General features: G+C 49.0%; 13 protein-coding genes across 13 annotated transcripts; 5 read left to right on the top strand and 8 right to left on the bottom strand.

The window, feature by feature from the left end:
- Positions 1–556: 556 nt before the first annotated feature.
- On the bottom strand, positions 557–993 carry N7518_008436 (dolichol-phosphate mannosyltransferase subunit 3; the record flags this gene model as incomplete). The annotated part of the gene is made up of 3 exons (XM_057189363.1): positions 941–993; positions 802–870; positions 557–718 (listed from the first exon to the last, which is right to left on the bottom strand). Exons 1-3 carry the CDS (start codon positions 986–988, stop codon positions 557–559), a joined length of 279 nt encoding a protein of 92 aa, XP_057041066.1. The 5' UTR covers positions 989–993.
- Positions 994–3,776: 2,783 nt separating this feature from the next.
- N7518_008435 (uncharacterized protein) lies at positions 3,777–6,119 on the top strand (the record flags this gene model as incomplete). The annotated part of the gene is made up of 6 exons (XM_057189362.1): positions 3,777–4,194; positions 4,248–4,382; positions 4,433–4,552; positions 4,603–4,737; positions 4,792–5,978; positions 6,030–6,119. The coding sequence occupies 6 exons, from the start codon at positions 3,777–3,779 to the stop codon at positions 6,117–6,119; spliced, it is 2,085 nt and encodes a 694-aa protein (XP_057041065.1).
- A 172-nt stretch (positions 6,120–6,291) lies between these two features.
- On the bottom strand, positions 6,292–7,599 carry N7518_008434 (uncharacterized protein; the record flags this gene model as incomplete). The annotated part of the gene is made up of 2 exons (XM_057189361.1): positions 6,292–7,212; positions 7,264–7,599. 2 exons carry the CDS (start codon positions 7,597–7,599, stop codon positions 6,292–6,294), a joined length of 1,257 nt encoding a protein of 418 aa, XP_057041064.1.
- Positions 7,600–8,213: 614 nt separating this feature from the next.
- N7518_008433 (ABC1 kinase family protein) lies at positions 8,214–10,368 on the top strand (the record flags this gene model as incomplete). The annotated part of the gene is made up of 3 exons (XM_057189360.1): positions 8,214–8,726; positions 8,790–10,132; positions 10,191–10,368. 3 exons carry the CDS (start codon positions 8,214–8,216, stop codon positions 10,366–10,368), a joined length of 2,034 nt encoding a protein of 677 aa, XP_057041063.1.
- Positions 10,369–10,756: 388 nt separating this feature from the next.
- Positions 10,757–11,857, bottom strand: N7518_008432 (holocytochrome c synthase CYC3; the record flags this gene model as incomplete). The annotated part of the gene is made up of 3 exons (XM_057189359.1): positions 10,757–11,006; positions 11,065–11,723; positions 11,780–11,857. The coding sequence occupies 3 exons, from the start codon at positions 11,855–11,857 to the stop codon at positions 10,757–10,759; spliced, it is 987 nt and encodes a 328-aa protein (XP_057041062.1).
- Positions 11,858–12,109: 252 nt separating this feature from the next.
- N7518_008431 (uncharacterized protein) lies at positions 12,110–14,331 on the bottom strand (the record flags this gene model as incomplete). The annotated part of the gene is made up of 5 exons (XM_057189358.1): positions 12,110–12,908; positions 12,966–13,090; positions 13,142–13,452; positions 13,548–14,015; positions 14,289–14,331. The coding sequence occupies 5 exons, from the start codon at positions 14,329–14,331 to the stop codon at positions 12,110–12,112; spliced, it is 1,746 nt and encodes a 581-aa protein (XP_057041061.1).
- Positions 14,332–14,739: 408 nt separating this feature from the next.
- N7518_008430 (ubiquitin-conjugating enzyme E2) lies at positions 14,740–15,685 on the bottom strand (the record flags this gene model as incomplete). Its single annotated transcript, XM_057189357.1, has 3 exons — positions 14,740–15,463; positions 15,521–15,600; positions 15,659–15,685. The coding sequence occupies 3 exons, from the start codon at positions 15,683–15,685 to the stop codon at positions 14,740–14,742; spliced, it is 831 nt and encodes a 276-aa protein (XP_057041060.1).
- Positions 15,686–15,938: 253 nt separating this feature from the next.
- Positions 15,939–17,695, top strand: sam50 (SAM complex subunit SAM50; the record flags this gene model as incomplete). The annotated part of the gene is made up of 4 exons (XM_057189356.1): positions 15,939–15,971; positions 16,049–16,165; positions 16,248–16,434; positions 16,491–17,695. 4 exons carry the CDS (start codon positions 15,939–15,941, stop codon positions 17,693–17,695), a joined length of 1,542 nt encoding a protein of 513 aa, XP_057041059.1.
- A 313-nt stretch (positions 17,696–18,008) lies between these two features.
- N7518_008428 (transporter YIP1) lies at positions 18,009–19,112 on the top strand (the record flags this gene model as incomplete). The annotated part of the gene is made up of 2 exons (XM_057189355.1): positions 18,009–18,356; positions 18,510–19,112. 2 exons carry the CDS (start codon positions 18,009–18,011, stop codon positions 19,110–19,112), a joined length of 951 nt encoding a protein of 316 aa, XP_057041058.1.
- A 250-nt stretch (positions 19,113–19,362) lies between these two features.
- N7518_008427 (putative ubiquitin fusion degradation protein (Ufd1)) lies at positions 19,363–21,660 on the bottom strand (the record flags this gene model as incomplete). Its single annotated transcript, XM_057189354.1, has 1 exon — positions 19,363–21,660. One exon carries the CDS (start codon positions 21,658–21,660, stop codon positions 19,363–19,365), a length of 2,298 nt encoding a protein of 765 aa, XP_057041057.1.
- Positions 21,661–22,109: 449 nt separating this feature from the next.
- Positions 22,110–24,004, bottom strand: N7518_008426 (uncharacterized protein; the record flags this gene model as incomplete). Its single annotated transcript, XM_057189353.1, has 4 exons — positions 22,110–22,163; positions 22,225–22,317; positions 22,368–22,415; positions 22,475–24,004. 4 exons carry the CDS (start codon positions 24,002–24,004, stop codon positions 22,110–22,112), a joined length of 1,725 nt encoding a protein of 574 aa, XP_057041056.1.
- A 549-nt stretch (positions 24,005–24,553) lies between these two features.
- On the top strand, positions 24,554–24,754 carry N7518_008425 (uncharacterized protein; the record flags this gene model as incomplete). Its single annotated transcript, XM_057189352.1, has 1 exon — positions 24,554–24,754. One exon carries the CDS (start codon positions 24,554–24,556, stop codon positions 24,752–24,754), a length of 201 nt encoding a protein of 66 aa, XP_057041055.1.
- Positions 24,755–25,405: 651 nt separating this feature from the next.
- N7518_008424 (proteasome regulatory particle base subunit RPT6) lies at positions 25,406–26,767 on the bottom strand (the record flags this gene model as incomplete). The annotated part of the gene is made up of 3 exons (XM_057189351.1): positions 25,406–25,664; positions 25,783–26,458; positions 26,533–26,767. The coding sequence occupies 3 exons, from the start codon at positions 26,765–26,767 to the stop codon at positions 25,406–25,408; spliced, it is 1,170 nt and encodes a 389-aa protein (XP_057041054.1).
- Positions 26,768–26,888: the final 121 nt, after the last annotated feature.

Raw genomic sequence — 26,888 nt, 5'->3', positions numbered from 1 at the left:
CAAATGATTACATTATCATAAGCATTCCCTTCTGTGCGGTGATCTGATGGTTCATATTTGGGACACTTTTAGTCCTCGATTTTGCTGTCCATGCTTAGACCAGGTGCACAAACCTGAGCATGTAATTTTTACGATATCCTTGATGAATTTCTATAGAAAAAGTTCTTTAATTTTGGCAGATTGGCAGACCGGCTGGCTGCCCCCAAAAGACCTTTCGCCTTGAACCTGCTATTGCACTCCTTGCTCCTCTTTTTTTTTTTTTTCTGAAACGGAGTGCCCCGTAATCACCGGGAGTCTCGTTGTAGCCAACAGCCGGAAACCTGGTCCTCCAACGTTGCTTTGCAGACATTGAATTGTAGACGTGTATCAAGAGAATATACCATTGGTAGCGGAAACAAAATGTCACTGGGGTATAGCGTATTATATTGATCCGGCGCAGCCTTTTCAATCCTGCAAAGACATAATCCAATCCAGACCCAGGCCCAGACCTTGTATGACAAGGTTGGTTCCGAGTGTCTGGTTATCCATCTGACCAATGCGCACAGCCATCTCTCAATTAATCAACCTCAACCTTGCCCTGGCGCAACTCCACCTTGGCAAGCTCGATCTCCTTTTGTAGCTCAGCGTGTGCCTCGGGAACGTCGTTGAAGGTGAAGATCGCCACACCCAGGCGGGCGAGGAGGTAACAAGCAAAGACAATAAGCGCGTAGAATGGGAGCTGGGTGATTGTAGGTTAGCTTTCATCTCATTCGACACATTCGAAGTCCGGGGAGCGGAGGATTGACGGGGTGGGTAACGTACAACTGGAATGACTTCAGTCTGGACAGTCTCGTTTAGGGGAACGAGTCCAAGGAAAAGGGAAAGGTAGAGCTGATCGATTGTCAGTGATATCCATACGGGATTGTGTTCCTTTCTGAGATGAAGGGACTCCGTAGCATACCGAGGAGACAAGGAGAAGAACGGAGAGGGTCTGGACAGCGCGCGTCATGGTGAGATTGGTCGACACGATAGGAGGTTCACAAAGGAGAGAAGAGAGGTCAATTGTGAAGATAAAGATAGCACTGGTTTATTGTAGCGAAAATGAGGGATTCGACTCGGAGTGTTGCAGTGCTGTATGCGGTAAAGGCCAGCTTGGGCGATGCGCTTCTTGGCGCCCCGGACCGGGTCACTGGTCTTGTGTACCTGCCAAGTCTATAACTAGTGATCTCTAGACAGGGGATTTGGATTTTAGAGGGTTACTATGTATATGACCTTATTAAATATATAATTCGTCTATATCAATTATCCCATATGTTTGAAAGGTATATCAAAAGATCAAGAGAGAAGAACGAACAGAGCAGTGGTATCCGTTTTGAGCACGCCGGCACGAACTATATTATGTCAGCAGTTGACTCGACCTCCGGGACCTCTCCTATTTCTATGCTTGACCATTGTCATAGTGGCTAGAGTCATTGATACGGCATTAGGCTCCCATATCTTTGGTATCGAAAATAACTTTATGTGAGAAACCCTAATTTGGTCCGATCTGCCCATGATCACCAATCCTGAACCTCACCACGAATTTGCCGCCATACTACTCCTTGGTTCCAGTGCTCAAGACCTCAACTATCCCGGTAATTGGCTTCTCATGGGTCTCCGGCACCTCCTACAGGTCCAAAGCTGTGCAGCAGCATTGTCCATGTCGGTCTGCACCCAGGCGGAATCCAAGACAAACGCATTGAGCCTCTCATCCTCGTTGATCCGAACGTCATACCAGTTGGCAAGTGATTTCGATGCGCGATACGCCGCACTTGGGACTGGAGGTTGGATAATTTGCTTCTATTTACTGTGTCCCAAATTCGAGCAGATATACGCCAGACCACCGGCCCCGGATCCTATAATGCTTTCCGGTTGACTTCTACAGTAGATTGCGCGCAGCCTAGTACAACGACATGACACTTAACATGTTGGAATATGCTCGACTACATCGGCCTGCCTGATATCCTTGACGGGTGGATATAATTCGGCAATGCCGGCATTAGCGACGACAATATCGAGGTGTCTGATGCCCTGTTCGGTTACTTCTTTTACAGTATTAAAGGTAGACTAATTAACCCTCGCTTTATACCCCACGTCCCTAATAGATTATGACGATTATTTTACAGCTCTTTAATTGGATATAGGAAAAGACAATGAGACTCCACTGATCTAAATAGGCCCTGTCAAATGCGACTGAATATTGATGTCCGACAGTTTACACTTATACATGTTTTGAGTGAGAGTCGAACAGGCATTGATAATCAATAACTATGCACATATCTGTTCCCATATAGATATATACCACGCATTGTTCCCCCGAGCTACTGTAACAATATCTCATCACTAATCTCCAATCTCCGGCGCTCCAAGGCTCAAGTATCTGATTCCAAATGCAGGTGATACCTCCAGGAATGACCCTCCAACTGCGGAAGGCTGATACATCAGCAATTTATGGAAAATTGCGTGGGCGATGAATGATCATGTATTTAGTACGGGGAAAGTGACCATCTGCACGTGCACTTATATGGGCACTGATACGTCCATTGATCACCGAGACAAGTCCGAAATTGCCGAGTTAAAACAGAATATATTGCAGTTCCCTCCGGATGTCCGTGTTTTTTTTTTAAAAAAAAAAGATTATCATTCTAAAGTCAGATAACTAGTCGGAAGGTACACATACGGGGGCCAAAGATCACGATCCCGAACGTGCCCTAGACCCTACGCCAAGGAAAGAATTTTATGGATTTATCTACCTTTAAATTGTAATACTGAGCAAAAGAGGTGCTTAACTATGAGATAATACATACTAACTAGTTGGGCATTGAAGAAAGCCTTTTCGGAATGCTGAACGTCTTAGTACATGGTGTACTAAGATTGTAGGATTTGCGAACACGACCACACTTTAATGGTCATCTCTCCCAAAATTAGAAGCTATAGGCTACTGGTTAAGGAACTGTAGGATAATGGTTAGTCCATCAAGCTTATGTGATTCTCCCTAACGGGAAATTATCATGATTCATTCCTTGAATATCGTGGTTCGATTCCGCGCAGCTCCATCCTTTTTTTTTTTTCTTCTCCTCCCTTCAATCGGGCCTATATTCCCTATCGAAATAGCCAAAACTCCCTAGTGAGAGAACAGCCTAAAAATCAAGGTGATAATATATTTTTTTTGGAATAGATTTACTCCTCATAGGATTTCTTCTACGAGCTTCCTACAACATACACGTCTGAGCAGAGCACGTGATCACAAGCCTGAATGGAGACTTGATCCGAGGGGATAGATAGATAACTAGTAACTATGTACATAGCTAACTATGCGTTTATATTATTTAATCCAAGTGAAGACACAATGTCCGGCAGAAAACGATATCACACTATACTCGGGCCTAACCTAAAAGAGATTGGTGCCTGAATCCACCTCAGGCAGCATCCCTCTCTCCACGAAGAGCTAAACTTACTTTGTATCTGCGAGAATTCTGGTGAGCCGCTTGTCTTCCACTAATATCAAGAATCCATTTTAGGCTCTGTTGCCTGATTTAAAGCCACTAGTATTCTCATATCAGAGTAAACGCTGTTTGTTCACAGTGTTTAAATTGTTGCGACGGGGTCAACAGGCTGCCACCTAGGCTCCTCCGTCTAACTGAGAAGGGCCTTGCCCGTTCGGTCAAGGAATTCGTATCTTCATATCTTCAACTCAACACGGACCTTCCAATTTACTCCACACCCCGAAGGCAACTATCTGATCTCGATTCGGCAACATGTCTGACGCGGGTATATCTACCGCCCAGCTGGCCATTCATGGAGATGCTGGCCACTCAGTCTCGAAAAAGGGGGATTTGGAATTGCCGCCTATCAAAAAGATTCTCTCAGATATACCGGAGGTTTCTTCTTCTTTGCCACCACGCACGGAAACCATTGGCTCGGAAGAGCAACAGGAGATGTTCCGTGGATTGCGGGAGATCATTGAAAAGGCCCAGGCGGTTGACGAGGCTGGAAATAGCTTCGATCTCAAGGAGCTCCATGCATCTCTTGAAGAGGCCGATGCAAACACAAAACGTGGGCGACGGGACGCCGACACTCTACAAAGCGTGAACGCCACCCTGCAAAAGCTCTGGGCTTGTAACTCCGAATACTTGGTTCAAGCGACTGAGATTATTGCGGATGGTAGCAGAGATCGTGGGTCAATCCTATCTATTTCTTAATTTTACAAATTGCTAATTATGATTCAGCTTCGTGGCGTGCTCCATTTGGCCAGTCTGGTGTTTTGAACTTCTTCCTGGATGTAGTTTCTTTGAAGGGCGAAGTTGATACCAGGTTGTTACTCCATTCTTTACGAGTTATTGGAAACTCATGTGCCGATACAGGTATGCTGAATTTACTAATATATGTGCCCAGATAACTAAAGTTGATGCAGATGAGAATAGGGAAATTGTTGTCAAGGGAAACTATACCCTTGCTATCATTCGCTACTTCCTCGATCCCGATTTGACTTTTGTTGCCATTCCGGTCATCTACAATATTTGCATGGATTACAGTATGTCTAGAAAGAACCCTGTAATACACGTTTCGCTAATGTGATATCAGAACCAGCACATGCCCAGATAGCTGCCAATCGGACAGCGTACATTTTATTGAAGCTGATCAAAGATGGCGAGATCGAAGACAATGAGGCTCTACTCAATTTTTCCTACGATTTGATTGAGCTGGCCTCAGAGCAAGGTATACTTTATCTTTAACCTCGGTCTATTTTCCGATCTAACATGTAACTTACAGCCGAGGGCATTGAACACTCTCCCGACGGAACAGTTCTACTTCTGATGGAGCTTGCCATTGATGATACTCTTGACTTTGCACATTTCTCATCATTGGCGACTTCTCTTGCTGCTTACCTAGAAAATGAAAGGTTCCAGAATGTCTGCGTGTCGAATGGAATGGTGGAAGGCTTGCTGGACGTCCTGCGCCATTCATTTTCGATTGTGGTGGACCCTTCTTCGAACGAAGACGTCAAGGCTCTTGCGCAGCTCCGTCTCAAGATTAACCAGGCTTTGGCTGAGGTGTCAGCCTCACCATTTTTCGCCCAATACTACCCCCTTGACTCTCCTCTTTCACAGACATTGAAGTCATGGGTGGTTGCAACCGAGGACCAACTTCAGGTCTGTGCCTGTGTCATGCTTGGGAATCTCGCCCGGTCCGACGAGGTCTGCCAGGTAATGGTCCGAGACTTGAAAATCCACGAAGAATTGATATCCGTTCTCAAGAGCGATTCTCGGGGAGCGGTCCTGCACTCCTCGCTTGGTTTCCTGAAGAATCTTGCAATTGCCGGTGACAATAGAGCCATTCTTGGAGAAGCTGGTATCATTCCTGCCATCTCACGATTATGGGCATATGAATCTGTTCCACAGGTCCAATTCTCGGCTGCAAGTATTGCGCGCCAAGTGATTGTCTCCTCGATGGATAACATCTCCCGTCTTCTTGCTCCCCTCTCACAAGATCTTGATTCCCCGGCTCACCAACGGACCTATCTCTCTCTACTCCTATCTCTTTTCGAGAAAACCGACTCCACGCCAATCAAAACTGAGATTGGGCGGACAGTTGCTTCGATCTGTCGGACTGTCAGCCCCAAGGCTCGCGATGGAGACGAAGAAGCAACGTCCTTGCTTGACAGACTGTACACCCTGCACGAGGGTGTTTCGCTGCCAATAGGTGCGATGATCACACAGACTCAGTGGCCTGTCGTTCGCAGTGAAGGCTGGTTTGCTCTAGCTCTAATGGCCACAAACAAACTCGGTTGTGCCGCCGTTGTAGACTGCCTGCACAAGACAGAGGTTACCGAGTTACTCAAGACGACGCTAGGCGGGGGCACTCCCAATCAAGATAAGGCCGAGGAGACAGACAAGTCGCAAGAGATCAAAGACCGTGACAATGCTTTTGTACTTGTGCAAGGGCTGCTGGCGAACGACGTGAGTTTTCTGCCCTAGAATAATGCTAGTCATCTGCTAACCGGGAAATAGTCTGGTGCACTTCCTGTGGGTTATCGAGATATGCTGGAAGACTTGGTGAAAGTCAATGCCTCACAGCTGAAGGCTGTAACAGATGCTTAATTGGAGAGAGGTTGTATGTACCATGAGCACCCGGGTAAAAAGAATCTACTTCTTTTTAAGAACCTAGTTGTAGACGTGCAAAAGTTGAACAAAATCGTTGGGTATATACGTATATGTACATGTAAGTTCCTCCGTTAATTGACACAGTCTGATGCCCAGGGTCTTCGAGAGATCACTCAGTCTGCAAACACACTTTCTCCTGCGCATATGCTCGGTAACGAGTTATGAGATCCGTGGCGTCTAGACCAGCCGCACCTTGGCGAGCAGAATAATGTGAAACAAGCCCCTTGCCATCTATAATGATATGCGGACGAGAGCCATCCGGCATATGCCAATTGTGGGAGGATCCATTTTGGTTGTTGCGGAAAATACGGTGCACATCCACTGCATCATTACCCCAGAAGCACCCAAAATTATCGCTGGTGGGCTCGGTTGGATCGACCCACATCGGGAACTTGTAACGGCCCAAATCATTGTGTTCTAGGTGGTGCAAAAAGGAGTAATGTTGCTGCGCACCAACAGTCCAGTCATGCAGGGTTGGACCAGTGTCGGTGTATACGGATCTCGCGATAGGATCTCGATCAGAGCCCGCATCTCTGGGGAGTAGCCAGCGATGCCCTTCAAATGGCGGATCAAAGTCTTTGCTTATTTTGAAGCTCGGCGGGCCCTGCCAGCTTGGAAGATTCGAAGCTCGCCAGTCGTGCTTCAGTTGAAGCTTTGATCGGGACGGTTGTTCCACGTCGTACAATTCAGGTAGATATGGGAGTGCAGTTCCCGGATGACTGTGAAGAGATGCTAGAGCTGCCTCGTTTATCACATTGGCCGATACCATCAGCGTGCTTGGATTGTCGAGTTTCGTTTTGACGATGGTCGGAATGGCGTTGTCCTCCAGGAACACGATATCGCCGTCGATTCGGATGTACATCACATTATTCTTTGCAACTTCCCATTCTATCTCATGATATCGAGAAGAAATGGCATACTCGGGTGTTTGATTCACGATCGAATAAAGCCATTCCATGTCGACAGCGTCATCGGTCTGCGGCACAAAGATGACCTGATCAAGAAATCCATTATTATGGACCAAGTTTTTCTTGAATTATGTTAGACTCAAGCAATATAGTAGCGGCAGGATTGTGCATACCTGCAAATAGCAGTCCAAGATTTCGGTACGCTCATGGTAATGGAAGGGAACTAGAGCGACTATTTTGAAGCCTTGGGGCTTGGAGTAATGACCCGTTCCTTGCGAGAATGCGAAGAATGGAGAAATCTCCTTGCGAAACAGCAATGAAGAGATATCGAAGGGTATAAGCTTCGGGTTAGAGTAGACCAACACCATCAAAATGATGCACGCATAGCCAGTAGCGCCCCACAGAAGGACAAAGGCCCAATCGCGCCAGTGCGAGTGCTTTTTCTCATTGTTCGACTCAATATCGCGAAGGTTCTGGGTACGACCCATGATCAACAACTCCCGCGCCATCTGGCAATCGTTTGAGACACTGAAGATAATGGAAAAGCCTCTCTGGATCTCTGGGCATCATGGCCCGATTTAATGTCAAACAAGACCATTTTTCCGGCCGTTTGAATAAGGCTCGAGGATCCGTTTTCGGGACTTGAAAATCATAGCAGTCACTAATAGAAACCGCTATAAAGCAAGATCTACCCCTCAACTGTTTCTCCTTGATAAAGAGCTAGGATCTGCCGTGGACATTGCCGGATTCGGCAATGGTTGATTGCAAGCGGACAAAAGACGAGGAATGTTGTTGCAGAATGCAAATTTCGACCACTTTGGAAGATTAGCTAGAGCCTGCAATGAGCAGTTAGGGCTATTTTCATCATTAGCTAGGTTATAGCTTATGTACCGAGTACTGTACAAGTGATATGTATATGCTCACATGATGGGATTTGTCTTGTTTGTTATGTTTGTTATGTTTGTCCTTTTTATCTACCCGCTCATATAATGACGTCGCAGCACGGTGTTTATCGTCCAGGATCTTGACTAGGAGTTCTACTCCGAGGCTACTCGTTACTTCTACCTCGACCTTTCTACTAACTTCGTGATTCTATGTTAATATTATACGCCTGCATGATAACATGAGGGCGGCCGGTCTCTTCGGCCGTTTCTGTCTCAAACGCGGGCTTCCGCGTCTCCCCCGACAATATTTCAGTCGTCCGCTATGGCCTCGGCAACTAAAAGGCACCCCGCGGAGGGCTCCCGTAATAGGTGGGGTGCTCATGGCCACTCTGGCACCAGCGGCCTTTTTGAAACTGGCGGCAGAGAATGATGGCCACGATAAGACTGCGGAAATGCAGATGCTGGAGGCTTCGCGCGAGGAGGTACGGAAGATGGTCTCACCCGACGCGCAAGGTTTTTCGAAGCTCTGTCAGACAGCATGGGTCTATTTTTATTGTTATGTATATGACCCTATTGCTACCGGGATCCGATTCGTGCACCTTGCCATCATATTCATTCCGGTCGTCGCCACGGTGCCTGCCATCTGGCTTGGTCGCAAAGTGCAGGGCCGGGATGGCGCGCGGTCTGGCACATTGTGGTGGTATCGGTTCTTGGTCAAGGCAATGGAACGGGCCGGCCCTGCGTTTATCAAGGTACGTTTGGTTGGCTAATAACTGTCCATTGAGACGGAATTTACAAGCTGACTTCTTGAATAGCTCGGCCAATGGGCTGCTTCACGGACAGATATCTTCCCACCGGAAATGTGCAACATAATGTCGTCACTTCACTCAAATGCCCCCGCCCACTCACTTTACCAAACGAAGCGTATTATCTGCAAAGCATTCAACGGACTGCCATTCGAGGACATATTCGAAGAGTTCCAGGAGGAACCGCTGGGCGTTGGTGCGATTGCACAGGTCTATAAGGCGAAGTTGAAACCGAACCTTGCTGCAACCAATGAAGAAGAACTGGGCATCGAACCACAAACACTGGGCGAGAAGGTTCGAAAAAATGTCGACGTGCTGGTCAAGAGCTCCCCGCAGCGGGTGCCATCATCGTATGTTGCGATCAAGGTGCAGCACCCCAGTGTTGAGCAAATGATCCATAGAGACCTGCGGATCATGTCATTTTTCGCTCACATGATCAATGTCATCCCCACGATGCACTGGCTTTCTTTCCCTGATGAAGTACAACAGTTTGGTGAAATGATGAAACTACAACTGGACCTTCGAATTGAAGCCGCCAATCTCGTCATATTCCGCCAGAAGTTTAATTCTCGCACTACTGCTTGGTTCCCATACCCATACTTAGAATACACCACCCGTGAGGTGTTGGTTGAGGAATTTGCCCAGGGCATTCCGTTGGCCACCTTCTTGGATATTGGAGGGGGTTTATATCAGCACGAGATTGCTAATGAAGGCCTCGATGCATTTTTGCATATGCTGCTCATAGACAATTTTATCCATGCCGATCTCCATCCGGGGAACATCATGGTTCGTTTCTACAGGCCTAGCGAGCTAGACCTCTCCCTTCGCAAGCATTCGCGTGCGTTCGATGCCCCGACACGGGCTGAAGTTGATGTGACAGAGGCAGTCCTCAAGCGGTTACGTCCGCATCTCAATGACCCGGAGGACTGGAAGGCTGCTCTTTCCCAGCTCAACGACGAGGGGTATCGTCCGCAGTTGATATTTATCGACACTGGTCTTGTCACCCAGCTAAATGAGACCAACCGACGGAACTTCCTGGACCTCTTTCGAGCTATTGCTGAATTCGACGGATACCGGGCTGGTCAGCTTATGGTCGAGCGGTGCCGAACACCGGAAGACGTCATTGACCCGGAGGTATTTGCGCTGAAAATGCAGCATTTAGTTCTGAGTATCAAGTCTCGAACCTTCGCTCTGGGGAGTGTCAAGATTGGCGATATCCTTAGTGAGGTATTGACTATGGTCCGCGGACACCACGTTCGGTTTGAAGGAGATTTTGTCAACGTCGTCATTTCATGTCTTCTGCTTGAAGGAATAGGACGTAGTTTGAACCCCAATCTAGACCTGTTTAAGAGGTGAGTTTTCTCTTCCACGAGGCTTTCTACTTGTTCAACTGAAGCTGACTTTGTCTAGTGCACTTCCTATTCTACGACAATTGGGGTCTGGCAGTTCATTCTTGGAAACTGTGCGCTCGGGCGACTACTCAATGCTCTGGGTTTGGGTCGGCCTGGAGGCTCGTGGAATGCTGCAGGCCAGCATCGAGAGTGTTGAGCATTGCGTCAAGTACGACCAACTTTCCCCTAATATATAAGACCATCCACCGTTCTTATTTTGTACCATACACACCCGATTCTTCACTGTTGATATGAAAGCTTAGATGGGATGCCCGTTGAATGATGAAAGCAGCCATACTCGGTGGATTTTAGAGAAATACACTTACTTTTTTTTAAAGAAATCTGCTACCAAAACGTGAAACTTCTGATCTTTGGGGAAGGGGAAGTAAAATTAATGCAAAGATATCATTATCATGTGTCTATTTCCAAAGACTAACGGAGGTTGCGATATAACACAAGAGGGAAGATAAACATCGTACAAGGACAAGCGAAGATAAACAATGGAACGCCAGCGCCATGCCTTTGAATAATTACAGAGCGGAGTGGAGAAGCAGACAGCCTGGTTGTTGCAGCTATCAAACACTCTTAGCGCGAGGTCTGTTCACGAACAGCTGCGCCGCTAGCCCTCCACCAGACATCACCTCCCCACCTCATTAAGCGCTCAACAGCGGCGGTCGGTGTATCTAACGCAGGGCGGATATCAAGGTGGAAGACAGGCAGTCCGTGAGGATCTGGATCCCCAGAGTAGTAATCGATCACGTATCGAACTTCCTTCGGGCCTGAAGGTGTCTGGCGGACGACATACCAATCGTGACGGTCAAATGGAGGGCTTGTCCTGTTGGAAGTGGAGTCAGCATTTTGCCTATTGTAAATATCGCGAGGACAGTCCTTACTGAAACTTGCTTGGGTACGCCCAGCTCAGTATCTGGTATATCTGTGCCTTCGGTGACCACTCTTGCGGCCGACCCTGGAACCGGAGCAGACGAGGCTCGGGGGTCGAATCGAATTTACCATTCTCGTCTGCATAGGTCAGGTCCATGCTCAGGTTTTCCTCGCCGCGGCGGCAGTGCTCCCATCCAGACTTGAGTCCCTTGGCGAATACGCGCTCCCATCCCACGATTTCGTCCCAGGCACCTTCGTTCAGGAAGTTGTGCACTGCAACCATCGACTCCACCGCATCCTGGGGTGTATCTGTGTGTCCTTTGCGCAACATAGCGTTGTACATTTGTTGCGGAGACGGATACTCCCAGTTACCTTCGCCGTCGCCTCTTGGGATTGATGAGCCTTCGCGCTCAACGGGAAGGTCAACAGTTTGATTGGCAGCGCGCTCTTGGGAGATAGACGAGAACATGTAGTTCAAAGGATTGAGCTTCGAAAGGGTTGAGGGCTGCGCCGCGGTGTCGGGTGGCTGCGGTGTTTGCGCCGGTGTTGATTTTGGAGCAGAGTAGAATGGAGAGTCTTTCGATTTCATTGGGCAGCTGCTAGGGAGTTCGGCAGCAGGTGTTGGTGAGGCTGAGGGCTTCGAGCCGGATTCATGCATCGGGCATCCCGGCTTTAGATAAGAGTCAGTCTAAATGATCAAAGCTGTACAGTATGCGGGAGACGAACCGGAGGAGATGCGTTTGAGGATGCATGTGGGATCGAGACTGCGGGAGCCTGCGGAGTATCTGCCCAGAACCAACCCATTTTGAAGTATGAAGCAAAGAAATTGAATGGTAAAATTCAAGGCGAAAGCGAAAGCGATAAAAGACCGGAGAAAGCGGACTTTTTTGATGACATAAAGGTGCCACGTGATAGGCCGAGTCTAAAGCGGTGAATTTTATACTTCATCTTTATATATCTACTTCACGGACTTTCTTTCTGTTATTTCTTTCGGTTTATTATTACACTTGATGTTGATTATGCCGCGCAAAATATACAAGTGCTCATAATTGAGAGCTAAGTAAGGGAGAGTGGACCCGTTCCAAGAAGAGATGAGAATTCCAGTTCCTCCGACTCAGATATCACAAATCCAGTCATCGCTTCATCCCAGATAGAGCGCCAATTCAAGCTGTCCAAAGCTGTAACGAAGAAAAATTCAGCCATAAGTTTCGAAATTTGCTCCCACGACTGCCATCCACATATCATTGCGACACGGGCTAGCCGCTCCACAAACCATTGTCTCTCAGGCTGTCCAAGGGCACCTTGGGCTCCGATAAATAATGCCCAAACGTACAGTCCGAAGTTTTGCTTTGGCAGTCCCACAAGAAGAGACAATTTGCAGCTATCCAACGCTGTTTTGAGGTGTTTCGTAAGGGCTCGACCCAATCCAGATGATGAAGGCGAGACAATCAGAAAATGATTGAGATAACAAATAGCAGCCACTCGAGTGACTGCTTCAATCGGATGAAGATTGGGCTCCGGATTGGGGGAACCTTCTGCATAGATATAGCTGAGAAGTTGATGCTCTGTTTCGCAGTTGAGGATGCGGAAAAAGTCTTGGTCGCCAGGTTTGATGACCGTGGGATTTGTCTGATAGGTGATGCTAAAGAATACCATGTCACGAAGCACACTTATAATTTTCAGTAAGGGAGGACTGAGAAACGTGTTGGCAGAAAATCCCGTGCCTAGTCTGTTGAGAGGGGACGAAGCCAGTGGTCTGATCCGCTGTTGGATCTCCGAAGGAATTGGCTGTGCATCCCAAGTCAATGGGAAAACGGGTTTGGTCATCAATCCCGAGGCGGCTTTGATGTCGGTTCTATTTCATCAACCGTGAGCGGAGCTTAGTAAAGAGGTGAGCCGAAAACACACGTACGTGATGATGGCAGACAACATAGAGGAGGAACGGATACTCTCATCTGTTATTCCGCCCCGCAGGTCGACCATACTTTTAAGCCCTGTTAGGTGAGTATGGACCTCGCTGAACTCTCCGATAATTAGCTGTGGACTGTTAGCAACACTGCAACCCGACATCACGAACAGAATCCATACCGAGCCAGTGAGGAGGTTGACTATGGTATCAAATGCCTCATTGCTGAGTCTGCGATTCGGATCCCGTACTTTTGCGCTCATCTCTTGAATGGACTTTGCTCTCATCATACAATAGTCAGGGTCGTTGGTAAGCACCGAGTCCCAATTACCCGATCGCTGGCTCGCGAGAACGGCTCGATGTGCAGCGCACATGCTCATCAGCCCAAAGAAACTTCCCGGGTCGGAGAATGAGGATCGAACCATTAGTTCCATCTCTTGCTTTGAATCTTTGCTCGTGTTCGGAAAAGTCATCGGTACGAATATGGTTTTCCCTTCGCCATGTGGTCAGCTCTAGTTCTGGGGAGGCTCATGCGGTATGAACACCTAGAACGACTAGAATAGACAAGGTTGAATGAGTAATACTTACAGTAGTACACCAAGTGTGCAACCATCGAAGGAAGCTCACTAGTACCGGGCAACGTAAAGAAAGGATCAAGAAACCATGATGTAGGTGGGTTGGGATTTGAATGGAGAGGCAAAGGATAACCAGCACACCACCTGACAGGACGCCCACGGTAAATTGATGTAAAACCGCCTCCAGAGTCTGTACCCAGTATGGAAGACGAAGCGGAGGACTGAGATGAAGCCCTCAGCACCAGTCTTTGTTCATCTGATTCATTAATGGTAGCCTTGGAAGCATTGGATTGCCCGCGATTCTGTCTGGATGATCGCTTCAACCCAGCAAGTCTCTCCCGTCGGCGTACATCGCGCATAACGTGGGAACGAATAGCCTTGCGTGCATTGACATCTTTAATCCTTTTGGAGGTCAAGTCATCGTCGTGATCGATGAATGTAAAAGAAGGCCGATCCAGCGGCGCAGGTTTAGCTTTGGGTTCTAGTGGGGGGATTTCAGTCCAAGCTCTTGATGATCGAGGGGGATCTCTTTGGTGCAACTCTAACGCTGCTGACTGATGGGGAAGTCCATAACAAGACAAATAGGAAACAAAGAGCAATATCACTCAAAATTGACGGGAAGTTGACCTCGAAGGAGGCAAACGAGGCAACAGAGGCAACAGAGGCAAAAGAGGCAAAAAGAAGCGAACGGGATTCAAAGTTCAATAAGGCCAGATTCCCTAATATCAGGTATATCAACTAGAGATGCACTGACCTGAATGGGTAGAACCAAAGGTGAAAGGCTGCAGATGATCCATCCGAAGAGCCAAGTTCGGAATGCAAAGAAAAAAGAGGTAAAACACAGAAGACAAACCAATAACGAAGTGGATAACAGGCTATGCAGTTGGATGAAGGCGGATTTAGAAGAGAAAAGGAGCGTAGTTACGTTGCCAATGCGGGGGCGAGCACAAGCCCAATTCAGCGCTCGTCTGGGATGATCCGGTGCTCAACGGTGTAACCTATATATTTGGAATCAAATGGTCTTCAGGTATTCAATAATTGGACTTTATTGTCTTGGACTTGGAGAATCTTGGAGAATCCTGAGAAAAAAAAACCCCATGACGCCCAAATAATGCTTGCAACCCGCTAAGGACAAAGAAAGAAAGGCGAGGATAAGACATGAAGACAAAGGAAAGGGTATTCAACATGAAGAAACTATTTCAGTCTCATACTCGCATATCACCCAATAGTCGCGAGATCAACGCATAGCCAAAGAAGACAGCAACACATATCCAGATTCGGTTTCGTCTGGCCCAGCCTTGACCAGCCTCTCTCGCGACATTTCCACCGTCCACGACGGAACCAATTCCAGCAGCACTACCGTTGGGACGTCGACGTAAAGCACTTGTCTCTGGAGAACACTTGGTGGGCGCGTCGGGATCCGGTAAAATCTGACCGGTGGCAGAATCGATGCGATGCTCTTTCATCCAAGTCCAGTTTTCCTGGTCGAGTTCGGTCCATTCTGTGCGGAACTTTAAGCCTCCATCTCCCGCCTTGACATTGTTGATACCTTTGGAAGTTCGAGTGACACCGGCAGTGGCGCTGACATGAGAACCTCCTCCGGTCGAGTTCCACCACCGAGATCGTGCGGCAAGCACTCTGCGCTCACTTTCCGAACCACTGACACTTCCCGTGGTCATTTCTTCACTGGTCATGAAAGAGAGAAGACCGATGAGAATAGTCGAAACTTCCCAGGCGGGGTTGAATGATTTCGGGTGGAAGTCACTAATGCTTAGACAGAGTCGAGTGGAAGGCTGGAATCGACCACTGGGTGTGTGCATGCGGATGGCGGGGGGAGCGAATGGGTACTCTGGAGGGAATATCAGTGTACCCCAGTACTGTCCATTTTCATAAGGAGTCCCCGGAGGTCCAGTGAGGATGTAATGCCATCTGGAGCAGGTTAGCTTCGAGGTTCTGCGGTAGCTCGAGGGGATGTATATCACTTACTCAAGGATATTAGTCTCAGATGGGTGGGTCACAATATATGGCGTGGGATCTTTTTGGATATTTTGGTATTCACGAGTGAGCTATAATAATTAGACACGATTCACGGATAACCGATTGACCTGAGGTCTGGCCACTTACCCGTTTGAAAGCCGCTTTTGTCGCCATCTTTAGTGATTGGAGCAGAAGCAATAGAGATTGCGAAGTAGAATAAGACAAGTCGGTGTTTATGAGTACTGAGAAAGCGAATCTCAGGAAATAAAATGAACTGAAAGAGGTTGCGGAGTCAAAAGGTAGATTGTCGCAATCAGGCGCTCACGTTCGCCGGGTCACGTGCTAGTTCCATATCTTGCGGGTTTGGCACGCGCACCCCCGATCTATTCCCCGGAGGCCGAAAGTTCTGGCCATTGCAGCCGCAAAAATGTCTTCCTCTTTTGCTGCCGGAGATGATAGCGTCAGTGCATACCTTAGGCAGCTCATGAACTGCCTAAATGCTCAGTTGACCCTCTATTGACTTCTATCCGCTTCTAGATCTTCGAACGTTTGCAACAGCGAGCAGACCCTAAGGTGTTGGAAGAGCAGCAGCAGGCCGTGAATGAGCGCATGCAAGCCATTTACCAAAAGGCTCAGAATCGACTCGCTGAATTGGTATGGTCTTCATATCTAGAAGCCGATGACAGCCAATTCGCGTTTACTTGCGGAGTTCCCGGCTGATCGCAATATTTATTAGATCGACGAAAATTCGACCCTGCCTTGCACCATCTCTTCTGTTCAAGTCACCAGTGCCCCTCATACCCGACGAAGCTTCCTTGAGCGCAACTTGAGCCCCCTTTTGAGTGCAAACAAGGGTCGGCCCTATACACTGTCTGAGGCGTTGCGGGAAGTGTCGGCTACCGCAGATAAACTTGGACGTTTCGGTATGAGACGATGGGATAATAGCAATGATGATGGGTATCTACTAACATCATCTCAGATCTATTCCACCAGCCTATTTCGGTCTACTTGGATGAGTCGCAAGGCCAAAATGGCATGCGCAACATCGATGTCCATCTGGCGACGCGAGAGAAGTCCCGTGTGCTGATGAAGACTGGAACAGACTTGGGCAATGCTGAAGGTTCAGCCTACGGTAATCTTCTCTGGCGCAATGTCTTTGGTGGTGCCGAGACTTTAAATTTGAACGCTTCGCTCGGTACCCGGACACGGTCCGCTTACCAGGCTGCATTCGAGACCCCGATCTTAGGTGATCCCGATTTCCGCCTAGAAATTGGCGGTATTGCAAGTTCCACACAGAAGTTTTGGGCGAGTCACGAGGAGGTTCTCAAGGGTGGTTGGAGCAAGCTCCGATGGATGTCCAAATCAGGCCACCGTCACGAATTTGGATACACCGGTTTCTGGAGACAGCTCACTGGCCTTGCGGAGAACGCCTCACCTACCGTCCGCGCAGATGCAGGTGACAGCGTGAAGAGCAGCATCTTCCATAGCTGGGTTAACGACCAGCGGGACAGTGCCTTGCTGCCATCTCGTGGGTACTATGCCAAGGCCTTCAATGAGCTGGCTGGATTTGGCCCGCTGAAGGGCGATGTATCTCTCTGGAAGTCGGAAATTGAGACACAAGGTGCCATCCCTATTCCCATCCCAGGAATCAAGGGTGACAGCGGCGTTAGCCTCACCACCGGATTCCGTGCTGGTCTTATCTACCCTCTTGGACTAGAGTCCAACCCTCGCCCTCAACTGTCCCGTGTCAATGACCGCTTCCAGCTTGGAGGACCTACTGACGTCCGTGGATTCCGCCTCTGCGGTCTCGGTCCTCGTGAAGGCGTTGATTCCCTAGGCGGTGATGTGTACGCCGCCGGAAGCGCCAATCTGCTGTTCCCGCTTCCCCGACTTGGGGCTGAGAAGCCCGTGCGGTTCCAGGCCTTCTTGAACGGTGGCCGCTTGCTTTCTCTGCAGACTTCACAGAAAGCCACTCCTACTACTAATGGTGAGGTGCAGGATGCTCTGGTCTCAACACTCTCTGAACTACAAAGCGGACTGCCCAGTGTCGCAGCTGGCTTCGGTATCGTTTACGCTCATCCTGTCGCTCGCTTCGAGCTTAACTTTTCCTTACCTCTGGCATTGCGAAAGGGTGAAGAAGGCCGCAAAGGGCTCCAGCTGGGCATCGGTATTAATTTCCTGTAAACATTACCAAGTAGATTTTCCGCAGATTTAACCATACCTTTCACATTGCTTTACCAATTCCAATCAAATTCAGATAAATGTTGGACATTCTAAATCCAAAAAGAAAGACATTTCTCTACCCTACATTTGCACTGGGCCCTGGCCGCGGGCGACTAGTCGCTTAGTCATCCAACATTATTGAGGCCATTTGGAGCTTCGAAGCTCTACAACAATCCACACATTAACCTGTCGCTACTCTCCAGATACCCCAAGCACGTCCTACACCCGAACAGAAACTAGCCACCTTTCGCTCTTCACGCCGTCAGACGTGATAATGGCCCAATACTATCCACAACAGCAGGGCTACGCCCCTCAGGGCTCCGCACCACAGAATCTCCAGTTCTTCCCCTCGTCCTACTCCTCGGTTTCCGGTCACACAACCCCATCACAAGCATCTTATGGTGCCGGCTTTGGCGGAGCTTCCAATCCCTCCACACAAGCTTACCCTGCCGGTAGTGGGTATGGGGGATTCGGGTCCGCAGCCGCTGGCGTTAGTGGACGGATGGGCGAACAGGGCGGCTTAAGGACGGGCTGGTTAGCTGCATTTGGGACGGAGGGGTATGATGGTGAACCGCCGTTGCTTGAGGAGTTGGGTGTCAACTTTGAACATATCCGGACCAAGGTTAGTCTGGGTTGATTCTTATATCAGGCGCTTTCAGGAGACGTGGAGTCCCGGTCTTGCGGGTGGCTTGTTTTTTTACCCCGGGTTTAATTTAATTGTAGTTCTGGTCAATGTGAATGCCTGATATTGGGTGCTAACGGTTTCATTCTCTAGACACTGACTGTTCTGAATCCCTTCGCCTCTATCGATAATCACCTTATGGATGATAGCGATCTCTACGGAGCTCTGCTCTACATCGTCTTGTACGGCACTTTCCTCCTCCTCTCAGGCAAGGTATTCTACGGCTATATCTACGGCGTCGCCGTTTTCGGTACCGTCGCTTTGCATCTGATCCTCAGCCTCATGTCTCCCGCTCTCGACACCGCTCCAACTCCAAACGCCGCCGACCCTACCAACTACAACCCCCACCACAAACCCTCCATGTCCGGTGCCTCGGCCGCGGGCCACTTCTCTGCTACTCTGACCTTCCCGCGCTCCGCTAGCGTGTTGGGCTACTGCTTCCTTCCTTTGGTGCTTACTAGTCTCATTGGCATCATGATTCCCATGGATACCATGTTCGGCTATCTCCTGACCATTGCCGCTGTTGGCTGGTGCACATACAGTTCGTCGGGAATGTTTTGCGCTGTGGCGCGTATGAGTGGCATGAGGGGTCTCGTGGCGTATCCGTTGGCTCTGTTCTATGTCGTTTTTGGAATTATGGGTATCTTCTCTTCGCGCGGCACCGGCTCGCTCGCCGCGAAGACAGGTGCGGCTTGAAAAGGTTGGGTTTCGATTGATACATGTTCTCTGTCTATGCGTTGCATGTATGGTCCTTTAGGCTAGTGGCTGCGATGTCTATGATCTCAATTCTAGACCAGCCTTTACATTTTAATCATGAATATTATGAAATCCTAGCTGTGTTTATATATCATTCATTATGCATTATTAAATCCTTGTATCTGCTCAACTTGATCAACCAAGCCCATATTCTCATACCCAATCAAGCCTAAATCAACAACTAGAAGGATCATGTACTCGTTGCGCCCTGAGTTGGTGCCCACTTAGACAGCCACTCTCTCGCTTTTTCCAAGTCGCCACCCGCGGCTTCGGCTGCTGCAATACACCATGGTAGATCATAGACTTTGTCATTCCCTTCAACGCTCTCTGCTGCAATCAATTCTGCAAGATTGCGACGGTGTTGACTTGTTTCATCAGCACAGAGGTATAAAGGCGACATGTTAGGCACATCCGGCTGGGTGTTGAGAGCTTCGACAAGTGGGCGTGTCAACTTCATAATTTCCACCACACTCATCGCGGCTGGAGGACCAGAGTCAGATGCCGCTTTCTGCTTTGCCGTTTTGCAATACTCATTTTGACACCAGGGCTTGCCACATCCGGTCATCATTTGGGAGAGATATCGGCGTTCAATGCGACGACGCAGTGCTTTGCCCTCTGGGTCGTGCGTATCCACATACAGCGGTCCGAAACAGAAATTGCACAGCTCAACAGACTCATTTCCGGCTTTATTCAATGTCCTGCCGCAGTTTTTGTTCATGCACATGCGCGGTGCGGGTCGAGAAAGGCGCTCCAAGTCATGGTGGCGAAGATGGGTGTTCATGTCACGTAATCGGATAATCTTATTACACAGGTGGCACTCGGTGGTGCGTCCTCCATCCACCAGTTCGTGTGGAGTAAGGCCGGAGAGCATCACCTCGGGGTCGTGTAAATCAGGGTCAGAATCGGCTTTCTGTGGCACGAGAAGATGGCAGAATTGACAAAGAATCAACTTCCCAGGACAATCTGTAGTACGATGTTGCGCAAGACTAGGAAGTCCCTCGAAATCCCCAGCACAGTCGATGCATTTGTGTGTTTGGTGGAAGATAGCGTCATGTTTTTCTTTGCTTAGGGCATCATTGCCATAACCAGAGTCGTGTGGACAGTGCCAGTGGCCTTGCCACTCTAAAGATCGCTTTTGAAAGACGTTCTGGCATTGCGGGCATAATATGTTATTGCGGAGACAGAAGTTCTCGTGGAGAACTAGTGTCCGTCCAGGAACCCATTGCTGGCAGTTCTTGCACTGCACATCGCCAGGCTCGTGGGACTCTTCCGTCCCATTATGACTGACCAAAGAATCAAAAGGATTCACTCTGATCCGCAGGTGATATTGCGACGGTGACTGCCGCTGTGGATCAGATGATTCACTCCCTGCAGGATCAGCGTGGACTGCTATATAGAGAGCCTCGGCGTCTTCTAGAACCATGTTCGTAGGCCGAAGATCGAATTTCTTGGGCGACTGGGTCGAGAAGTCCCCCAAGACATGCATATCTGATCTAGGACGACTTCTTTGGCGAGTAGAAAAGGGACTAGCGAAAAGACTCAATTCCGGGTTGTCCGTAGTAAGCTCAATCTGGATAGTATCCTGGCGATTCCAATCTCGAAGCTCATAATCCACATATTCCCCAGGCAATACTTGGGCAGTGACATCTTCCCCAATGCTGAGGATACCGCCGATCGAACTGCCACTAGTTGTGCCTGGCGCGCGTGAGGACTTTTCCAATCTCTTCTGTAGTGTTTCTCGGGCCTGTTCCTCTGACAATGCGACGATGTCAACTTCAAGATCCGTGTCCACCACGCATATTCCTTCGCCTTCGGGAAACACTTTATCCACCAAAAATCTGAATGACTCGCTCCGGGTACCCGGCACCGTCAGAAGCTCGCCCGTCGTGAGGGTTGTAAAGTTATCCCGTAAGTATCTTTCCAGAAGAGCCTTCCAGTCTTCTGGATCATATCCAGCTTCTAACGGACGGAGGCGAACATAGGTGCCCTTGGGTAGTTGCTTCGCGTGTACTGTGACCGCGGGGCCAGTCCGTGGTGAGGGTTCCCTTTCTATTTGCACCGCTAGGTCTTGTGATTCGCCATTTTCGCTCAAGAACTCTTCATCCTTGATATCAAGTGCGTCTCTAAGCAATGTACTCAGTGCGACTTCATTCTCTTCTGCGGAGAACTCCCGAATGCCCGCATAGATGAACCGGCCATTCAGAGGATTGACAATGCGGAAGATTAACGGGTGGGGGAGTTGCTGCTGATGTTGCTCGGCCGCTTGACGAGCGCGCGATTCGACGGCGAGGGTATGATGATTAAAAGGGTCAAATGACGAAGTAAGTACACGAGAATTCCCTGAGGGGACAGCTTGGAGCGGAGCGGCAGCTAGTAGCTGTTCAAGCGCAGATTGCGGTAGAGTGATTTTGTCGCCAGTTAGCCGAGGCGCCCGCTCTGGAGATGCGACGAGTAGCTGGGATGACCAGGCTAGAGTATCTTGGGCCATGATGGAATTTGACAATCATTAGAGAGGGGATGCATCCTTTATATGAATATTCCAAGGCGGCGGAAACGGACCGCAATAGCGGCGAAGGTGGCAAAAGTCAATTCTAATACTTTAGGACCACCGCTTTTCTCTCCGCCTACTGTATAGAGATAGATCTTACCTCTCTTCTGTAGGTTTTTTTAATGAATCATACAAATTATGGGTTTCAAGGCTTTGTATTTATCTTCAACCTCAAGTATATATATATATCTACAATTCTGCCCGAGAAAAGCCAAGTTTTGCCAAAATCTGTCACTATTGCGGTCTGCACAGCCGATAAGAGATAAGAGTTTCAATTCTGGAAGCCTCCACGCTTCATAGTTCGCTTGAAAATCAGGTTAATGTACTCCGTACATACGCGATAATTCGACGTGTCGATTACCAATATATTAAAAATCGCGGAATCAAATTTAGTAGAAGTCGCCACGCATTCGACCGCGAGCACTGGTATTGCACCAGTCACACTGCAGGGACAAAGTTAGTATACGCTCTCATGCAATCATAGGGCCTTCGGTTGCTACGTACCAGTATCTTCGAGCATCCTTCATTGTGCTGAATGCAATAATCACCCTGGCAGCCTTGGCACGTGTGCTGGCATTCCAGCTTACAGGAAGCACACTATTATGGTCAGAAAAAAAGTGACATCCTAGATCCGGGGAGTTACTCACAGTTGGGCCACATTCCCAGCAGTCTTTGCTTACACCTCGTTCCAATCTCTGCATGACAAGGATCAGTGATATGGACGGTTAACAGGGAAGATTCAATATCAACATACCTCACGTTCTTGCAGCTCAGCGGCACTGGCGTGGACTGCAGTCTGATGCGGGGATAGGCTTACTCGAACGCGCTGCGGGTTTGGTAGACAGTTTTCACAGAACCATTTATTGCACCGGTGGCACCAACAGTTGGTGAGGCAGTCTGTGCAGCGGGCAATGAGAACCGGATGCTCTCCTGGAATTAGCTCGGGTCGTTTCGCCACGGCAACGCTAGATGAGTGCAATGGCGGGGGGCTAAGCATTGGAAATTGAATATCTAGGGACTGGCTCCAAATAGCCGGACCTTCGGGGGAACTGTGGCATCCGTCACACCCACGGGGTCCGAGGGCTACGGTGGCCACGGCGGGTCCGAGCAATGGAACCGCAGCTGGGGTGCCCGCCTCCGTGGTCGAACTGTATAGATTGAGATCGTGTCTTGGGCCACGACAAAGAGCAGCATCAAAGGTAATGATGCCCTCACATTTCTTAAGTACTTGGGCCCAGCCTTCCTCAGGAGTGTGCGTGAATAGCTTCCCCGATGCGCTATACCACTCGTTTTGCTGCTCTATCGAGGATTCTGCGGAGACCTCATCCTCCTGATCGGAGTTAGATGGGATTTGGCTGGATGTCCGCAAAGTTCCCACACGGGTTCCCCACCAGTCTCGGTATCGGGGTCGTGCCACTGCCCGAGGTCCCGTATGCATGGGAGAAAAATGGTAGATTCCCTTCACTCGTGGCATACCGGCAGGACGTGTAGGCCGAACGGCATGCTGAAGGACCTGCATGAGCTTGCGTTCGTTGAGATGGCGACATTCGCGGATAGACAGGATATTGACGTTAAAGCGATCCGTCAGAATGATATCGGCCACCAGGTCAGCCGGCACTGACACCCCGTCCAAGATGAGAGTGCGCACATCTTGCAGTATACCTCTGCGCTCAAGGCTCGTAAAGATATTCTTCACTGGAGCGGAGTAGATCTCGTCCTCCGTCTGAGAGTCGTTCTCCATTTGTGTTACTGTAGAGAGTTCTGCGCCCCGACAATGGGACAGATCAAGATGCCGGAATACATATGGTGTCTGAGTGATCATGGTGTGTAGGCGGCGCGAAGTTGAGCACAACGTCATCAACGAGGACACTGATAGATATGGTGCCATGTGGTCGAGGATTAAGCTATTGCTCAGGGCATCCTCTAGTCCTGTTCGATGAGGCGGTGCGGGTGTTATACATTGCACCCTTGGTACCACTCGTTCGGTGGGTAGTTCGCGCACGACGGGCTCCAGGCCGAGTTCCTTCAGCGTCAAGCGGCGAGATCCGTAAAAATCGGGGGCGCGGCCGATGAGATCCCGTCTGTAGGCAGTCATGGCGCCTACCGCGACTTCATCACTCCGGAATCCAAAGGGTGAAGCATTGGGTTGGATATCCCGGAGGGCAGCGCGGGCTTTGACCAGCTCACTTTCCAGCAAATTGATTGTTGACTGTAAGACGGCAGGCATGGCTTCCGTTCTCTTAGGGTCAATGGCAAAGGCTATAGAATACCACAGATCGGACATAGTCCGGTTGAATTATATAGTGCTAGGTGAATGGAAATTTCAAAGTCAAGCTTAGGAAAGTATAGAAAAGGTGGGGAAGAAGGGGGGAAAGGAAATAGTTTAAATGAACAGGGGATTCGGATAAATACAATCGTAGAGTTGTCTGATCATTCCTGAGTCAGATATTGAAAAAGGGAAAAGAAAAAAAGAAAAACCAAAAAAAAATACAAAGTACAAAGTACAAAGTACATGAGAGTACGGAGAAGTATAGAACCAATGGAGTTGTGGAGATGTGGAGACGTGGAGAGGAGGAAGATTGCTTTTTTTGGAAATATTAATATATAATTGACCTATCTTAGTTAGTGGACTAACCAGTTCTGGTTAGTTGCAAGATTTATATTCTAATTCAATTGAGTAAAGAGATAACGCCCGAACCAAACCGTAAATGGATTCTCGGTCAATGACTTTGTCAGAACCAAATTCAGAAATACAGAGTTATGTATATAAAACATCCAAGGGTACAATCTCACTCCAGAATTCTCTCTATTCAGACTAGTCTAACCTACAATCATGTCTTGGCTGCGCAAGGGCGGGTTCACAAGAAGTAGTCCTGGATACTTCATCAAAGTATGGGGTGAACCTAAGTGGATCCGGTATCTAGGACAAGGGGGGTTACCTCAGCAGTCCAACCTTCCCAGGTTGGAAAATACCTTGGCGCTAGCCCAGGCGTTGATCCGCCGGTTGGTCACGCGCAATTCCGCGTCAGTCTAAACCGGCAAGGGGAGAAATGCGTCCAATGATTTTAATAGTCGATATTACCCGATGTATACTACCACGCTCGGTGTGGACATTCCCACATATACCGAAGATGGGGTTGAAACTGCCAAGACAATAGTCAGAGATCCCTGAATTCCGCGCCAAGGCCAATTGAGATATCTCTGATCTACACGGTCCGCAGCAATATGCCAAGCCTTCACTCAAGGAGGCATGATGTACCACATCTCCGTACTGGTACAAAGTAAGCAACTGCCTTCAGGTGCCATTTTAGATAGACTGAAGCTGCCAAGCCTCCTTTTCCTTCGCCAGTCGGGAAAATAACCAATCAACGTTACGTATATCTACTTCCGGGGTCTCCTTGCACATCAGACCGATCCCATATCCAGTACGAGATAGATGGCTGTTCTACTACATGTATGTGGACGGAGGGTATGCACCGAGGCCAAGCAGGCAGTCGCCCCGAAAAGATTGCCAAGGGATAGTTACACCTTTACACATCACCCGAAATAGGTCGGATCCAGACATGTCGCACAACTATGCATTCACTTGGGGTCTGAATTATCAGGGTAGGATTAGAACTAGTGATACAATGTCGTCGATCGTTTCCCAGGCCCCCGGGATCCACCCCCCGCTTTGGAGAGGCCTCTATTTCCACAGCTTCGACACGGCCACCTCCTTGTCATCGTGCTTGTTCAGAATCTTGGCAGTGGCCAAGTCGAAGTCCTCTTGTGTGACATGAACCCGACGTTCGCGGAGTGCATACATGCCTGCCTCTGTGCAGACACCCTTGAGCTCAGCTCCAGAGCACCCGTTCATCTTTTCGGCAATCTTGGCCAGGTTGATTCCACGGGTCAGGTTCATCGACCGAGAGTGGATTCGCAAGATGTCGGCACGGGCTTCGACCCTATAGAAGAGTTGAGTTAGCATCGTGCTCAAGGTGAAAGGAATGAAAAAGAGAAAAGAAAAAGAACAAGCCATAAATAACTGGGGCGGAGTAGGGGCGAGGGGAGGGAAAAACTGACGATGGAGGGGGGAACTCGATCTTTCGATCAATTCGCCCAGGCCGAAGTAGGGCCGGGTCGAGAATATCCAGTCGATTTGTCGCCATGATAATCTTAATGTTCTTCGTTGGCTCGAAGCCGTCCAACTGATTCAACAACTCCAACATGGTACGTTGCACTTCCGAGTCACCGCCTCCTGATGAATCTATCCGACTTGATCCAATACTGTCAATCTCATCCATAAAGATGATACTTGGTGCGTGCTCTCGTGCCATGACGAAAAGCTCACGTACCATCCGACTACCCTCTCCGATGTATTTCTGCACCAGTTCTGAACCACTCACTCGGATGAATCGACAGTCGGTATGGTGAGCGGCTGCTCGAGCAAGCAGGGTCTTGCCGGTTCCAGGTGGACCGTAGAGCAAGACACCCTTCGGCTGTGCGATACCCAGGGATTCGAAGAGCTCGGGGTGCTTGAGGCCAAGCTCGATCACTTCTTTGATTTCCTTGATTTGCTGGTCTAGGCCACCAATCATGTCGTAAGTGCTGTCGGGGACCTTCTCAACCATCATGAGCGCAACCAGAGGATCGACCGAGGACGGCAACATCTTCTCCAGCTTGTACGAGTCAGACAGTAGAGCAACCCGCTTGCCCACAACGAGTTTGCTAATGTCCACACCATCGGAGATATCCACCACTGCGATGAAAGGAAAACATACCGTTAGCATAAGCCCGGTCATTGAAAACCAAGATAGAATGGACGAAGCCTACCGTATTTTCCTTCTGGGTGTACCTTCACCAAGACCTTCTTGGTGCTCATCACCTTCACCACCTCGCCAACGTAAGAGCCGGGTTGTTGCAACAAGCCAAGCTCTTCGCGCAGTAGACGGACTCTCGAGTTGTAGTCATTGCGCTGCGCTTCTAATCGTCGTAGAACAGCCTGGCCTTGGATAATCTCAAGCTTCATGCCCTCGATTTTATTGCGATAGTAGTTGTCTAAAGCCATGATGGCGAATGGGGTGATGACGCTATGGAGAGTCAAGGGCTGTCTGTCTTCCACAGAACACAGTTGCAGTAAAGAAAAAAAAGCCTTTATCTTTCTGCTCAGATGATGGTGTATCGAGAAT

The sequence above is a fragment of the Penicillium psychrosexuale genome (assembly GCF_028828465.1).
Source record: "Penicillium psychrosexuale strain IBT 29551 chromosome Unknown utg000004l, whole genome shotgun sequence".
In the NCBI taxonomy this organism is placed as follows: domain Eukaryota; kingdom Fungi; phylum Ascomycota; class Eurotiomycetes; order Eurotiales; family Aspergillaceae; genus Penicillium; species Penicillium psychrosexuale.
This window is presented reverse-complemented; position numbering and strand designations above follow the sequence as displayed.